The 19,061-nt window shown below is 32.7% G+C and overlaps 1 protein-coding gene across 4 annotated transcripts in view; it reads right to left on the minus strand.

Moving 5' to 3' along the window:
- Positions 1 to 315: 315 nt before the first annotated feature.
- Positions 316 to 19,061, minus strand: part of LOC149790321 (retinol-binding protein 4-like) — a 22,823-nt gene continuing 4,077 nt past the window's right edge. For all 4 annotated transcript variants that reach the window (XM_089972374.1, XM_089972372.1, XM_089972373.1 and 1 more), the window contains 3 exons: positions 12,016 to 12,300; positions 10,372 to 10,531; positions 316 to 2,308 (listed from right to left, as the gene is read on the minus strand). In XM_089972374.1, the coding sequence (XP_089828500.1) occupies positions 2,107 to 2,308; positions 10,372 to 10,531; positions 12,016 to 12,292 (639 nt within the window). In that variant the 5' untranslated portion in view covers positions 12,293 to 12,300 and the 3' untranslated portion in view covers positions 316 to 2,106. The remainder of the gene's footprint in view (positions 2,309 to 10,371; positions 10,532 to 12,015; positions 12,301 to 19,061) is intronic.

A 19,061-nucleotide genomic window follows, 5' to 3' on the forward strand; every position in this document is an offset into this window, starting at 1 on the left:
TTGGATATCTTTAGCTTTGCCTATGTTTGATTACTGTTTTATGGTACTTCCTGGCCCTTCAAAGGAAATTATGCAATGTATTCAAACAGATGTGTTACACTTTTGAGTAAAAAAAGTAATAAAATTAAAAAATTAAAGAACATTCTAGTCAGTAAATATCAATCTGGTGGGCTGGTTAAGCCATACATGAAGTCCTTTTGTCATGCACTTAAAATGACCTGAATAAAAATAATTGATCCACTCAACCATTCACCAGGGAAGTGTTTTCTTATATGGAGGGGACAGCATTTTGTACATAAGAAAGACAGACTCAACAAAGTTTCATAGAAATTTAATTTTTTTGTTTGGAAAAAACATAATATCAATATTATTTTTGTAGAATGCCATGGAGTTCTTAATGCAATGCTAGGAACTTTGATAAACACTATAAGAAATACATGGACCTTTGAAAAACTGAGAAATACTTAGAACTTTGAAAAAACCCTATTATAAATACTAGGAATTTGAAAAACACTATTAGAAATACCAGGAATCTAAAGAAAAAAAACACTAATAGAAATACCAGAAACTTTCAAGAACAATATTAAAAATACTAGGAACTTCGTAAAATAATTTGATAGTTTCTATACGATGACAATAAGAAGACCAATTCAAATGAAATATAACTGGAACTCTATTTTAAATATGAATTATTCACACTAAGATTGGGAATAAGTATTTTACTTCACTTGACTGTTGAATATACAGATCTTCAGAGTTTTAAATACAAAGTTGTCTACATAATTTGTCTACATAATTCTCAATACTAATACTAAATTGTTTAAAATGAAAATCTTTGAATCATGATTATGTACTGTTTGCAATGAAGCCAAAGAGACTCTGCTTCATTTATTTTTTATGTCATTTTGTGACAACTCCATTGATAACATTTTATGTCAGCTCTTAGAGACCAATGTCATATTGAGTTAGATTTAACAGAACATTCCATTTTCATTAGAATTAGAAATTCATCAGAATTGGAGAAAATTAATGCATGATTAGTTTTATAAACAAAATTCATATTCACATATAGAATTTAAATTTGCATTCCAAGTTGTATGGGATGCATACATAAAAAAAATTATGCAAATGTTGTGACTTGTATTCTGCATGCTTGTACTTGTCAGCAATGGCAAAAGAAAAATAATAAGAGAAATCTGGGAAAAGATTAAATTAGTACTGACAGCTAATCAGTAATTAGTTATGTAACAGACATATATGTATGATGGTATATATATATATATATATATATATATATATATATATATATATATATATATATATATATATATATATATATATATATACTGTCCCAGTCTGTTTATATATGTATACAGTATACATATTGAAAATCAGCAATACACTCAGTATTTGTACGTGCATCTAACTTGACTAAATTTTAGAAAAAGTATTCTAAGAGCCTAATTTGACATTGGTCATAGTCATTTGTTTTAATCTGGCGCTTTATGGCACAGCAACACAAGGAAGGCCAGAATACAATCCCTTTTCTAGATGGTGGGCATCTACTATAAACTGTTTGTCTTTTGTCTTTTTAAAAAAACCTACAACACTTTTCTTAAGCCATCATTTGAAAAGAGTTTCTAAGGGAAAGAAGCATTTAGAGACCAACTATTGAGTTTTCAAGAAAGGGGGTGGAGTCATGGATTTAAAAAAAAAAGAAATTGCAGCCCATATAAAGCTTGAAATAAATCCTCTTGCACTGATTTGAGGAAAAAAATCAACCCCTCCCCTGAAAAATAATTCTGTCCATTTTTAAAAATGCCTGGTTGGAAGGAAACTTTCAGCACCTGAGAAAGTAAATAATAAGTCACTTAAATAATACATCAGTTCATTAGATCAGTCTTGGCAAATATAGTTTGTTGCTTCAGCCACAGATTTCCTAACATGAGATGATTTTTATACACATAAAATAAATTCCGCCATAAAAACAAAACAAACATTGTTGCAGTGGATCCAGGGAATTAATCCTGTCATTAAATTGCTTCTCAGGGGCAGTTGATTTCATCTATGCTATCAGATTATTTTGTTTCTCATTCAACTGTTAGATCACAGTTCTTCGACCTTACAATAATTGTAGTGATTGATAATTGTCAGTTTGTCTTCTTCTACACAGGCTTCCTTAAAATATTCAAGGACTGATGGTGCCAGCTTGACATTTTTATCTCTTTGCATAACACCAGCATATGTACTGGAAGGTGAGCATCTGCCATCAGCAGTTACCTCCCAGCATGAATAGATGAGAGCATAGCTGAAAATGACAAGAGATATCAATATAGATCAATGCTTATGTAAGTGTGATGATACATTAAATTTACATATCAGTGCTTATGTTAGTGTGATTATACATTCAATTTATGTATCAATGTTTGTGTGATGATACATTACATTTATGTATTGATGCTATATTTTGTGATGATACATTAAAGTTATGTATCACTGCTTATGTTAATGTGAAGATACATTAAATATCAGTAGAGATCAATGCTTATTGTAGAGTGATGATATATTAAATGTCAATGGAGATCAATGCTTATGTTCATGTGATGATGCATTAAATATCAATAGAGATCAATGCTTATGTTAGTGCAATGATACATTAAAAATCAATAGAGATCAATGCCTTTTTTAGTGTGATGATACATTAAATATCAATAGAGATCAATGCTTATGTTAGTGTGATCAATGGAGATCAATGCTTATGTTGGTGTGATAATGCATTAGATATCAATAGAGATCAATGCTTATGTTAGTGTGATCAATAGAGATCAATGCTGATGACGGTGTGATGATGCATTAAATATCAGTAGAGATTAATGCTGATGTCGGTGTGATGATGCATTAAATATCAATAGAGATCAATGCTTATGTTAGTGTTATGATACCTTAAATGTATGTATCACTGTTTATGTTTGTGTGATGATACATTACATTTATGTATCAATGCAATGTTTTTATGATAATACATAAATTTATGTATCAATGTTGATGTTAGTGCAATCATACATTAAATATCAATAGATATCAATGTTTATTTTAGTGTGATAATGCATTAAATATCAATATAGAGCAATGATAAATTTGTATATCAATACTTATGTTAGCGTGATTATACATTAAATTTAGATATCAGTACATATGTTAGTGTGATAATACATTAAATTTATGTATCAATACTTATGTTAGTGTGATGATACATTAAATTTATGTATCAGTACTTATGTTAGTGTGATGATACATTAAATTTATGTATCAATACTTATGCTCATGTGATGATACATTAAATTTATATATCAACACTAATGTTAGTGTGATGAGACATTAAATTTATATATCAATACTTATGTTAGTGTGATGATACATTAAATTTATATATCAATACTTATGTTAGTGTGATGATACATTAAATTTATGTATCAATACTTATGTTCATGTAATGATACATTAAATTTATATATCAATACTTATGTTAGTGTGATGTTACATTAAATTTATGTATCAATACTTATGTTCATGTAATGATACATTAAATTTATATATCAATACTTATGTTAGTGTGATGATACATTAAATTTATATATCAATACTTATGTTAGTGTGATGATACATTAAATTTATATATCAATACTTATGTTAGTGTGATGATACATTAAATTTATGTATCAATACTTATGTTCATGTAATGATACATTAAATTTATATATCAATACTTATGTTAGTGTGATGATACATTAAATTTATATATCAATACTTATGTTAGTGTGATGATACATTAAATTTATGTATCAATACTTATGTTCATGTAATGATACATTAAATTTATATATCAATACTTATGTTAGTGTGATGTTACATTAAATTTATGTATCAATACTTATGTTCATGTAATGATACATTAAATTTATATATCAATACTTATGTTAGTGTGATGATAGATTAAATTTTCACAACTACTGATGAAAAAAGAATTATAAAAAATAATTATATACGATATCCAAATGATACAGGTTGTATCAGTATGATGACATAACAAACTTGATTATGTAAAATGTAACTTCATGAATTTAACTTTAATTAAATAATTTTAGAAAGTGAAAATTGTGAAAGGAAGCAATAAAAACAAAAGACAATTTCTCCAAAAGTCATAAATAAGGCAAATTTGACTGTACAATTTATTTACCTATGAGCAGAATAGAATTGTGATGTTTGCATCCATAAGAATGTACGTATTTGGGTCAGTTCATATGATTGTGACCTATTATGTACTAAAGATAGTAACTTAATGATTGGAGCCTTGACTCGTGAAGTCATATTATCATCATTGTCCCTGCATTATCAAAGAAAAGCAGAGAACATATTATCTGCTTTTCCATCCATTCCTCTATCACATTCCATTTCTTCTCTTTGTGTTCAAAACCAATTGAGATAAAGTGATGACTGGTAAACTTATACATCCCATATCACATTGACAGTCCTACCTTCAAGATCAAAGTCACAGGTCAATATTTTAGGTGTCACTGACACTAACCCTTCTGCTCTTTAACTTGACAGCTCTTTGAGATAAATAGATAAAGTCTGGTATATGTATATATATAATCACCTGAATATGTATTGCATTTTGTGTATGAGGTTTTGACATCAAGGTCACAGATAAAGTTATCATTAAGGTTAAGGTCACAGGTAAAATTGTTATCAAGGTCTAAGCTACAGGTAAATATCATAGTTCATTCTCTATTATCATACTGGTATTTATTATAATGTTTCTTTGTTCATTTTCATACTGGTATTTATTATAATGTTTCTTTGTGCATTTTCATACAAGTATATATTATAATGTTTCTGCATTATCATACAGGTAAATATTATTATTATGTATATTTGATTTAATTTATATTAGATTTGGTTTAATTGTTGTTGGTTAGTTTTAATTTTATTTATTCCATTACATACTATTGTAATGTAAGTTTATTTTCTGGATTTTATATTTTCCAGAAATTCAGTTCAGTTTATCGGAAACCTAATATTAAAACTTTGTATCTAAAGCTGACATAGACTCCTGACCTTATTTCTTGATTGGAAGTGAACAACTTTTTTAATTTTTTTTTATTCTTTCTTAGTGTGGGATTCATAGGGTGAAATCAAGGCTGTACTGGAAGTACATGAATTTAGACATGTAAATAGCTTCTACGTTGTTATTTCGAAATTCTGATTTTACTGGAATTGCACCATAGCAACGTTTAATAGTGTTATTTTGAAAATATATTCAATTTGGCTTTTTAACACTTAGATGTCAAGGTGTTTTTTCTGTTGTGACCAGTTGGAGTTTAATTTTAATTTTTAATAAAATTTTTTGGATTCTAAGAGATTATTTTTCCTGGAAATACTTGTGCTTGGAATTAATTCTTGGAAAAAGATAGTTATTGAAATTTACAGAGTTCAAACATCGCAATATTATTTTCTGTGGTTCAGCAAAGAACTGTTGACACTTCAGTACTATACTGACTATGGCATACGTCATCGCCTAACATTTTGGGTTTCATCTGGACTCGAACTTAGATTCATTAGAACATTTTATTACTAGGACTTCTAATTTTTAATTCTTTGATCATTCTTGGATTATTTTTGGATTTGATTCTTAAAACCGTATTTTATGCTTTCTCTTTTTTACCTTGTTTTTTTGGGAAATAAATTATTTATTAAATTTTACAAAGCTTGATGCCTTCAACTTTTTCTTGTTACTGTTTATGAGAGCCTAAACACGTAGCATTTTGCATAAATGTTTCTTTTGTGTCAGTGTTATCGTGAAAGCTGTTTGAGGTACTTTGTGTGTGTGTGTGTGTGTGTGTGTGTGTGTGTGATTTTGAATTTTTAACATACCTTTAACAATTTTATGTCATATCGCTATGATGTCTGCAGTGTGACAGGTTATAGTGATGTCTAGCACTGGGGCATCATGCCGCAAACATGTAGCATGATGTCCCACCCAGTCACATTATTCTGACACCAGGCTGACCAGTCCTAACACAAACCTCTTAATGCTGAGCATCAGGCGTGGCAGTTGTTAGTACCATTTTTGTAAATCTTTGGTATGACTTGGCCGGGGATTGACCCCATGACCTCCTTCATCTGAGGCGGACGCTCTAACCACTAGGCCACCGGAGCGGTCTGAGGTACTGGGATGAAACATAATACCAATATGCATATCAATTTGACAGCCTGATTGTATATAGCTTATCATAAGACCTAGGTCTTAAAGGTCATGTTTAGATTTCATTATCTGACCTCATATGGTAGGCAGAGACAAAATCCACTTAGTTTTCCTGCTATTATTATTATTATTATTATTATTATTATTACTATTATTTTATTATTATTATTATTATTGTTATAGTATTATTATTATTATTTTATTATTATTATTATTATTATTATTATTATTATCATTATTGTTGTTATATTATTATTATTATTATTATTATTATTATTATTATTATTATTGTTATATTATTATTATTATTATTATTATTACTATTATTTTATTATTATTATTATTATTGTTATAGTATTATTATTATTATTTTATTATTATTATTATTATTATTATTATTATTATCATTATTGTTGTTATATTATTATTATTATTATTATTGTTATATTATTATTATTATTATTATTACTATTATTTTATTATTATTATTATTATTGTTATAGTATTATTATTATTATTATTTTATTATTATTATTATTATTATTATTATTATTATTATCATTATTGTTGTTATATTATTATTATTATTATTATTATTATTATTATTGTTATAGTATTATTATTATTGTTTTATTATTATTATTATTATTATTATTATTATTATTATTATTATTGTTATATTATTATTATTATTATTATTATTATTGTTATATTATTATTATTATTATTAGTAGTAGTAGTAGTAGTAGTAGTAGTAGTATATCATCAAACTATTAATTCATTACATGAGATATTGATACCAAATTTAATCTAAGGAAGCGAGAATTTTAAATTCTTAACGACACTGCATGTTATATGATAACATAAATTAGGTGTGATACCAGATAAAGAAATGTTGAAAATGTCTTAACGAAACTGACTGACATTAAATGTGCAAAGGAGATATACAGTAGCTGACTAGAATGATTTATTCTGTCACTAATATTTATTTTTTCGTATTAAGCATAAATCATTGGAAGTGTTCTGTTTTTAGCAAACATTTTAAAGAAGCCTGTAATCATGAAACTGTTTGAGTGTTGGCCCTGTAATCATGAAACTTTTCGAGTGTTGGCCCTGGAATCATGAAAAAGTCTGAATGTTGGCCCTGGAATCATGAAACTGTTTGAGTGTTGGCCCTGGAATCATGAAACAGTCTGAATGCTGGCCATGGAATCATGAAATTGTCTAAGCACTGGCCATGTAATTATGAAAATGAGCACATGCCCTGTAATCATGAGACTGTTTGAGCATTGGCTCTGTAATCATGCAACCATCTGAGCACTGGTCCCATAACCATGAAATGAGCACTGGCATGTAATTATTAAACTGTTTGAGCACTGGCTCTGTAATCATGCAACATTCTGAGTACTGGTCCTATAACCATGAAATGAGCACTGACCTGTAATCATTAAACTGTTTTGGCACTGGCCAGTTATTACAAAACTGAGCAATGACCCTGTAGTAAAATAATTTAGCAATGGCCCTGTACTCATGCAACTGTCTGAGCATTGGTCCCATAACTATGAAACGAGTACTGGCCTGTAATCATGAAACTGCCTGAGCACTGACCCTGTAATCATATAATGGAGCACTGTCCTTATAATCATTCATATGTCCAAGCACTGTCCCTGTAATCATGAGACTAATCAATGGACATATAATCATGCAGCTGTCTAAGCACTTGCCCTGAATCCCTGAAACTGAGCACTGGCCCTTTAATCATGAGACTAATCAATGGCCATATAATCATGCAGCTGTCTAAGCACTTGCCCTGAATCCCTGAAACTGAGCACTGGCCCTTTAATCATGAGACTAATCAATGGCCATATAATCATGCAGCTGTCTTAGCAATTACCCTGAATCCACGAAACTGAGCACTGGTCCTTTAATCATGAGACATATCAATGGACATATAATCATGCAGCTGTCTAAGCACTTGTCCCGAATCCCTGAAACTGAGCACTGGTTCTTTAATCATGAGACTAACCAATGGAAATGTAATCATGCAGCTGTCCAAGCACTTTACCCGAATCCCTGAAACTGAGCACTGGTCCTTTAATCATGAGACTAACCAATGGAAATGTAATCATGCAGCTGTCTATGCACTTGCCCTGAATCCCTGAAACTGAGCACTGGCCCTTTAATCATGAGACTAATCAATGGCCATATAATCATGCAGCTGTCTTAGCAATTACCCTGAATCCCTGAAACTGAGCACTGGCCCTTTAATCATGAGACTAATCAATGGACATATAATCATGCAGCTGTCAAAGCACTTGCCCTGAATCCCTGAAACTGAGCACTTGCCCTTTAATCATGAGACTAATCAATGGACATATAATCATTTAACTCGTCTTAGGACTGGCACCATATGCAGGAAACTGAACACTGGCCATGTGCACAGGGAACTGAGCACTGGCCCAATTATCATGAAACTGATCATTGGCTATATAATCATGCAATGTCATAAACACTGGCCATGTAATCATGAAATTAAGAAATGGCACTGTAGGCAGGAAACTGATGACAAATTTAATATTTGACTGCTATCACCAAATTTATAAACCATTCTTAGAACTGTTTAATTTTACAGACTTTATAAACCAAACTTCGAAACCTTTCATATCACTTAATTATCAACCAAACGTAATGCCTCTTCGTGTAATTCAGTTATCAATTGTACTTGAACTTCAATATCACTCTTGTTTTACATGTACGTAGAGATACATATAATATATCCTCTGATATATTTTATATGCGAAGTTATATAAGATTAAAGTTTATGAAATTTGAGTGTGGTTACACTGTTTTTAAGCAGACAGATATATGATTCTGGGCTTCATCAAATAGTGTATGAAAACATAATGCATATAAATGTTCAACAGTAACATGTATATATGGGTATATACAACCAACGTGATATATATCAGGGTCTTCTATACTGTCTCATATATAACGAAATACACATACATGTGACGATATTAGCTGATATCAACTGTTTACATTTTTACTTATGTACTCTATCTGTTTGTCCGTCTGTCCCTCTCTCTCTCTCTATATATATGTGTGTGTGTGTGTGTGTGTGTGTGTGTGTGTGTGTGTGTGTGAGGTATCATACTCTTAGTCATTATCTAAATGAGAATTATCTTTTTAATCTGAAATTCATCATCATCATCATTTTGGTCAGAATTATCATCGTAAACAGCGATATTGAACAAGTCATTTTTCAAGTTGGCTCTTCACCACATTATTAAACTCAGACCCTCAGCCTATATTTTCTATATCAGTCATCAAAACAGATCAAACTATGCGAAGCATCAGAGTCCATGTAAAAATAACATTAAACATAGCTCATGGATAGGAATTACGCCTTGCTTTTTAAACTTAATTTTATCTTGAAGTAAATTTCATGTTTATATGTAGTTGGATATTTTTATCTTCCTGTACAATTCTTCAATTATAAAACTACACTTTTAATTTATAACCCACTGCCATAATGTGATGTGGTGCACCAGACGCTAGATCATGCATACATAGTCTATTTCTTTTCTCCAGAAAATGTCGTTCGATCGAATGATCGATCGGTAGATCACCATTGCGCAAACATAATTATTATCATTTTAAAGCGTTATTTAGGCATGTTTCACTTATAACTGACTCACCGTTATGGATCACTGCCATCTCACTTCTGTCTGCGTCGGTTCGAGTCTCGGATTTGGCTAATGTAGTTATGTGAGAAAGCTTGCCAGTAGCTTCTCGTGGGTCGGTGGTTCTTTCCGGGGGTTTTCCGGGTTCTTCCTCCATCATTAATACTGGCCGCCATTTATAGCCTATCTTGTGCTGAAAAATGGCGTTAAACCCTACAACAACAACAACAACAACTTATAACTGCTTCGATTTAGTCGCATTAAGAACCTCTGAATGACATATTTCTCAAAGTAAATGAATGAATCTGAGAAAATCTACCACAACCACTATAACCATACGACTGCTCCTGCTACTACAAAGTTTGCTGCAGACGTATATGTGTGAGGACGATCATCATGTATCTATATAAAGGCGATTACCTTGTATAGTCTGTCTTAAGGACCCAAAAGGGCTTTGCCCCAAGCATCCGCCCCAGTCTAGTATCGAGTGCTGCAGTCATTCTCTCGGGTTGGGATTGGTCAATTACCCGTGCAAGACCCTCACCAACAGGGCAATAGTACCCATACAACCCGGCACCGGCTATTTGAAAAAAGATTATAGATATTATCAACGCATACAATTTTTTATAAAAAATTTTTTTTTGGGGGGGAGGTTGTAATTTCATTTATCATATATATATATATATATATATATATATATATATATATATATATATATATATATATATATATATATATATATATATATATATATATATATATATATATATATGAGCAGTGCAGATTGTTTTAATATGGACAGTGTATAGTCTGATTTCATTGTTAACATATTTATATTTATGATATTCAAAATGATAAACATATTCGGTCTAATTGTAATAGATAGCACTACTTTCAAATTAATGCGCATCAGGAAGCATCAGGATAGTAATTTCGCCGAGTTTTCATTATTAGGTTGGCTTGGTGTCTTACAGCACTGGAACACCATTAGGTTTTATACGGCAATAAAGGGCCTTGGCATTGCACAGAAGCTATCGGGCTGATATGATGGTGTGAGTCGAATTTCGAACCAACATCCTTTATGTGGAGGTTCAGTCGTGCTAACCAATGAATCACGGCAGCTCATGCGACCCTTAATCATCTCCTACGACATGGGTGACGGTGAAGCGAGCCTAATCTGCAAACCTCATGTTGTAGTATTCTTCGAATTCCCACAATGTTTATAATGGATCAGAAGGAATCAATAAGCGCTTTACTTTCAAGTAATCAAAAAATTTCCACTTGATATCAAAGAAGACATGTTTAAAATGAAATAGCTGTGTTTTTCAAATATTGGGAGAGAATAAGCAAGAAAAAATATATCAATCAAATGGTTTCTCGAAATTATGAAGAAAAAAAGGACTTGTAACATTTAAAGTTTAACAAAACTTTAGGTTAGAAGGAAATACAAAATGTTGTAAAAGTAGAGGATTTTAAAAGTTAGATGAAATATATTGTCTCCTTTGTTTAGCTGATGAAAAGAAAAATGTTAAATTGAGAATGTTTTTCGCCTTGCAGAATGAATATACGTTTCAGGAAATGTCCATTTTTTGTGTTTATAAAAAAAAATTTAAGCATTAACATCATATGCTGAATAATTCCAAAGCCGTACTGGTATGTAATTAATGTAGAAATATATATAGAGATATATCCATCAATTGTAGGGTGGTGTTAAGCCCAGTGCCGGACTAAACCCTGTGGAGGCCCTTAAGCAGTCGAAATATTGAGGCTCCCCTCGCAAATTATTTCTCTATACGTTTTATCTATATTATTTTGATCCGCTGTCGCAGGGCTCCTAGGCCGGTGCCTACTATGCCCATTTGATAATCCGGCACTGTGTAAGTCAATTGATCGTATTGCCTGATGGTCATTTTCAAGACATGGATGTATTGGATCTGATATTCATCTGAGGTCGACCTAGGAATAGGACAGTTTTGCCCCAGAAAGCATACACAATTATAAAAAGCACAAAGAAAGCTTGAAGCGTACAATATCTTTCATAAATCATGCATCGGTATAACTTACCTGATAAAATGTTGTAATTTCCGTCAGAGTTTAACGTTAATTTAACCTTGATGTCGTAGATATTCAAGAACGTGGAAATAATGGAAGAGTCTGACACCTTGTTCATCGTGGCGTACCAAGTCCCAGCAAAGGCCGCCTTGTCAAAACGCTGCTGCGTCTTAATGGTGTCTAGTCTACAAGGGACATCCACCTGGCGGAGAACGGCGGAGTCTGAACTGTACACGGACAGAAAGACCACCAGACCGATGGTTGTCACACCAACCAGTGTCAATGCCATTTTGGTTACTGGAATATATATTAAATATTATAATTTTATCGGGGATGATTCCTTTTTAAATGGAAACATATATTTACTTCAATCTGAATCTGTAATTGTTAGCTTAAATCCTATGCAAGGGTGAAAATGGCAAGGATATCAATTATTTAACTTCTTTCTCTCTCAATGATTCAGACGAATGGTGCTCAGGTCTAGATACGTATGTAAAATATACTTATCGGATACGGTATGTCAGAGTCAAACATTTTGACGGCACACGAAGAACAATTTTTTTTTTTTAAGTTCCGACAAACGATTGACCTACGTAAACTTGATTTGAACATTGTTCTTATGAGCTCATTCACAAGTATATGAACTGTTACGCATTTTCGACAACGGTATATAAAATGGAGGCACACTGCATGCAATTCCGGGGTTTAAATATCACAAAAATCGCACTTGTTTATCCTTCCGTAACTGGCTACGTTGTGTTAACTTCAGTGTTGCAGTATGAAAAGGAACTATGTGATTTTTGTTTTTAACAAATGTTTTTAACAATAGAATAGAAAGGACTTTTAGATAAGCTAAGAACTAATGTTCTTCTGCTTTATTATTTTAACTACGGATATTCAAATTGAGTCACAGTTTATGTTTTCACTCACAAAGAATTACGACAAAATAAAAAACAAAACAGCTGATATAGGAAGTGTTAATGCATCCCATGGATGAACTACACACACACACACACACACACACACACACACATATATATATATATACATATACATACATACATACATACATATATATATATATATATATATATATACACACACACACACACATATATATATATACACACACATACACACACACACACACACACACATATATATATATACACACACATACACACACACACACACACACACACACATATATATATATATATATATATATATATATATATATATATATATATATATATATATATATATATATATATATATATATATATATATAAACTTAAATACCTAATAATGTTTCCTACCTTAAATATTCTCAGCATGTTTTTTTATGTTTTCTAATTTCGTGGTGTTTGTTTTTGTAATCATATCATTAGTTTTTTTATCTTAAAGTTGTTGCCGAATGTTGTAAAGCGCTTAGAGCTTCTAAAGATTAGGCGCTATACAAAGTCCTCATTATTATTATTATATATATATATATATATATATAATGATACCTAAAATTAAAATTATGCAATATACCAGAGATAAAAGTATTGGATAACACGAACGATTATACATTGGTTTTATAGTGAACAGATTACATAAAGAGTTCAACACGTGTTTGGATAAACAGTAGAATGAAGCTCAATATATTTGCACAAAAAAGGTTAATTTGATAATGATGTTGCTATTTCAAAATAATGGTTATAACAAGAGTCACTCATAAACACAGACAATAAATAGCTTTTGTAGACCCGACATTGGAGGACTATAGCCCTAGTGTAGTAGACACTGCTTCTAATGAAATCCTGCTTCGAGCACGAGTTATCCATAACACGATCATGCCCTCGGAGATTGACTTCAGATAGTAATAAAAGACTCGAATATACACTTTTCCTTGTTCGTGGGTTCAATTTAATACTATCAATTAGTGAATTTGCCGTAACCAAGGTAACACAGCAAAATGCATATAGTGGAGTAGAACTTTTCTTTTCTCAAACTATTCAGATACAATTCATTCAACGTTCTGGATAGTTACATTTTACCCTTTAAAATTTGGAAACGATGAAATGACACATCATAGTGTGACATGAGATTTTCACAGCCTAAACGCCTATAGGCAGTAAGTCTGGCATCATATGGTTTGTGGGATTTCCTCTGGTATTTAACTGACAATGATGTACAGGAAGTAGTCAAATCAAGACACAAATTTCATGTTGAGTTAAAGATGCCACAACTGTTGAATGAATTTGAATATCTCTAATCAACGAAGATACAGTAGATTGAAATAAGAATGACAGTAATATGAATCAATTTAATTTGCATCAATTTAAAAAACGAACTCATCTTGACAGGATATAGTTTAAGGAAATAACAACAAATGCATGATCAATAATGGGTCAGGAGAACATAAAACTGTACGCAAACGGTTTTGGAATCTTACTCATGAAGTTGTGTTAGCTGCTGCAAACATAAATAAGCTATGTAGCAGGCATTGTTGGATAATGGAGAACACGTCAGCTGCGAGGTACTTTAATGAGGCACTGTTGAATATTGAGAACATGTCAGCTGCGAGGTAAATACAACGAGGCACTGTTGAATAATGGAGAACATGTCAGCTGTGAGCTAGTAAATTGAATATTACGACAGATATAAGCGAAACGTGCCGGTCGGGTATTGATGTTTTCTGCGAGACATTCACGGATTAACAGTATAAGGAATTAACAGTCTAAATAAAAGTAAGGATATGCCACAGATGAAAGCGCCATGGTAAACTTTCAACAGTGCATAACATACTCAAACGTGACACTGGACTATACTGTCCGTAGTGACCGCATCATTTTATTACAATGGGACAAATATAAGACTCAGATTAAAAGAAGTCTGATAACAAACCTAAATGGGACTAAACGTCTTCCGTCAATTCCAATATAGTAAAGAAAATTATTAAAAACGCTGATAAACAGTCGGGAAAAAAACAATATGAAATTGTAGGGATAAAGTAAGAAAGTAAAGTGATAGAGAATAACGTTCCTTATGACAGCTCTGATGTTCAAAATAACGGCAAAGGGGAATCCGAGAAAACTAAAATTATTCCTAATTAAATGTATACTGTTTGCTTTATTGCTATGCAATCGCACTTTAGTAAGTATTATGTATAGCATTCCCCTTTTCGTGAGTAATTCCTTATCGTATTATATACGAGGACCAGCGGTACAATCAACAGATAATTTCAACTGCTATGAACTGACTGCGTACGTTAGGTTAACCTTTGCATCAACAAATTAAAATAGCAAGAACATTGCCCTCCTGCATACCTCATCCTGTAATTTCAGATTAAAATTGCAACCCTTAGATAAAATCTCCGATACTCAATTCAAACTTTGTAATCACACAGTTCGACCTGTACTCCAAACCTCATCCGTGTAGCCTAACAAAGCATATACCAGGTTTTATAAGCAACTTTATCTTCATCAATTATCGCATTTTTTGCTTTTGATAACGCGTTTCAATTAGCTATTGACCAATGCCAGTATCGTATGTGTAAGAACAGCGGTTCTGAGTAAGCATGGGCTCAATTTGTTTGAAGAAACAGGAATAAGGAGAAAGCTAGAGAACTGAAGCTAAATATATAAAACACCTGCTCACTAAAAATGAATTTCACTTTCTTATAGATTTTGAACAGTCCAGACCACCTTAGCTAGCAAAGAGTCGTCGACCCGATACTGAAGAATGAAGTGGATTAACAAACCCTGACTAGCGGAGATTGTTCTAAATATCTTAGTGTCACGTGCAGATACCAATGAAATGAAACTACTCGTGACCTACAGTCACATTTGATGATGTAATAATCCGATTGCTGCCAGAAGGAGAAATGAAACTGTAAAGATTAAATAATCATAGTTATGCATTTATCGAATAGATTACATATAACGTTGATATCAATCACTTTGTGAGTGATTAGGTAAAATTTACACTTCGATAAATACCAAACCATGATAATTTAATCCTATAATAAAATCGATAATGACAAATATACTGGATGAAAAAGAGTCAAAACATACCTGTGACTATTTGTCACAGTCTTCTCAATTATGAACTGAACCATCTTGAATTATTAAACATTTTCTTTATCTCTTCTGTCTCTTTTAAAGAAGGAATTTCTATCATACTTTTATTTCTTCTAATGTTTTTTTTGCTAATATACATACTGTGTTTGACAGATAAAACATGTTCTTTGTTGTTAGGGATCGGATACATCAAATGACGAATACATTTTTTTACAAGATCATTAGACTACAGCTGTAGTAATTACATCCACAGTATAAATAAATTCTGAAGAGTCCGGAAACCAATTTGTTTGCAGCAAACACCAGTATTTAGTGCCTTATAAATTTTAATAATAGAGAACACTTAATTTCTTTTCCGGTATATCTCCTGCATCGTTTCTAATGCATTATGTGTGTGTCACAGTTAGTTCCACAGAGAGAGAGAGAGAGAGAGAGAGAGAGAGAGAGAGATGTTTTTCTAAAGTCGTCTAAAAAGGGTCCACTGTGGGTCCTCTTCAACTCCAAAGTTTCTCTTACACCTTTTTAGGCACGATACACCTGTTGATGCATTATGTGTCCTGTAACAATATATGATCTTACCCTTCAGTGGTTCCATGTCACCATTAAATTATCGTTTATGATTAGCTTATAGCACATATTACTTTATAATCATTCAGAATAGTATATACAGTAACTTGGTGAGTGTAGTCCTCGGTAAAACTATTTGGGCTATTATTAGAGTAAACTACTTGCATGCCTACCACTATACGTTTTTTGTTGTTGTTGTTGTTGTAGGGTTTAACGCCATTTTTCAGCACAAGATAGGCTATACATGGCGGCCAGTATAAATGGTGGAGGAAGAACCCTGGAAAACTCAGGGAAGAACCACCGACCCACTAGAAGCTACTGGCAGGCTTTTCCACGTACTCACGCTAGCCGAGCCTTGGACTCGAACCCACGCAGACAGAGGTGAGATGGCAGTGATCCGGGACGGTGAGCGCTTTAGACCACTCGACCACTCGGGGCCCCACGTTTTTTGTAAAGACTAAAAACAAATATTAAAATATAGTCTGTTTTTCATTACCAGACTGGCGATGAGATAGGTGTATAATATACAAACGGTCAGACGGCACTCACTCAATCAATTTTAGCCTCAATGATGATGTAGTGACAAATTGCGAACAAATAGTGTCTTTAAAATCTCAAACAATAGGATATTTAATGCTGAACAAACTAAAAATTCATTAAATTTTGTGATGTTTAGAGTTGTAGGATCAGCAGAAAATGCATAACAGCATTAAATATCACACGTTATTCTTTGTACTGGCAACACTGCATTTAGAAACAGAGTAAATGTCATATCTACCGGAACGAAAAGAACCAGCACATGGTTCAAACACGGTAAATACCATATTGTGAAATTTACCAGCACGTAACGAACCAGTAAATGCACACACATATATCGGTCATTGCCATTTTGCGACATTTTCAGGCGTTTATGACATTTAGTGGCTCTACAATAGTTCATTCATACTTTAGGCAGATGTGTTGTTGTTGTAGGGTTTAACGCCATTTTTCAGCACACGATAGGCTATACATGGCGGCCAGGATTAATGGTGGAGGAAGAACCCGGGAAAACCACAGAAAGAACCACCGACCCTCGAGAAGCTACTGGCAAGCTTTCTCACATACCCACATTGGCCAAATCCGAGACTCGAACCCACGCAGACAGAGGTGAGATGGCAGTGATCCGTAACGAATAGCGCTTTAGACCACTCGGCCACTCACGTTAGGCAGAGTTAATCCACCTGCCGTGACAAGTATTTGGCATTTTCTTTGCTAAGTTTAGTAATGCGGTCCATAATTGATGACAGATTGGCATAAGTTGTACAAATGTAAGGTCTTGATAATTTGAAAACGTACAACTGATATTGCTATTTACGTATCAGTACAATACTATTAGGCCTAGGTTTCTATTCAGGTGTGGTTTTGACATGTGTGAGTTGGATATACCGGGTGTTCAGTCATAATATTCGGTTTATATATACGAACTAAGAGTGCCATTCGAATGTTCGGTTGATATACACGTACCAGGTGACTTGTTCGAATGTTCGTTCGATACACACGTACCAACCCTCCCATTCGAATGTTAGGTTGATATACACGTACCAAGCCTCCTATTCGAATATTATGTTGCTATACACGTACCAATTGTCCCATTCGAATATTCGATTGATATACACGTACCAAGCCTCCCATTCGAATGTTCGGTTGATGTATACGTACCAAGCCTCCCATTCGAATATGAGGTTGAAATACCCGTAGCAAGTGTCCCATTCGAATATGAGGTTGATATACACGTACCAAGTGTCCCATTCGAATATGAGGTTGATATACACGTACCAAGTCTCCCATTCGAATATGAGGTTGATATACACGTACCAAGTGTCCCATTCGAATGTTCGGTTGATATACACGTACCAAGCCTCCCATTTGAATATGAGGTTGATATACAGGTACCACGTGTTCATTTTAAGTGTTCAGTCTATATTGCACATTTTCAGTTCGAGAGCCTGGGTGACAACAGCCTCTTCTTCATAAAGCGCTGCTTCAAATTGCACTCGAAATCATTCTCACCATACAAACAGATGCATTTGTATACTTGGAGTAAGATTTTCCATTCTGGAGTAACGTGTTTTTACTCGAAATTTTGAGTAGTTTTACGAACGGTCAGGCCTGTTTACTCCAAACATTGAAACGATACACCAAAACTCCAAAAACTGTATGTGACAATTTGATTAAATCTATGTGATTTTTTGTTGTTGTTGTATACAACTGGAATAGATAAGGTCTAAATAATCCTTAAAGTTTTTCGAGTCTAGCCTTAATGCATTGAAAATGTTAAGAGTGTCAGAACGTTCAGACTTTGACTATGTGAACAACGTTGAATGCTCAAATAGTGTACGTTGCATTCAATTTGATTCGAATTAAGTGTCTCAAAATTGTTAGACC

Source organism: Sinohyriopsis cumingii, chromosome 10 (assembly GCF_028554795.1).
Source record: "Sinohyriopsis cumingii isolate HCF-2022 chromosome 10, ASM2855479v2, whole genome shotgun sequence".
NCBI lineage: Eukaryota > Metazoa > Mollusca > Bivalvia > Unionida > Unionidae > Sinohyriopsis > Sinohyriopsis cumingii.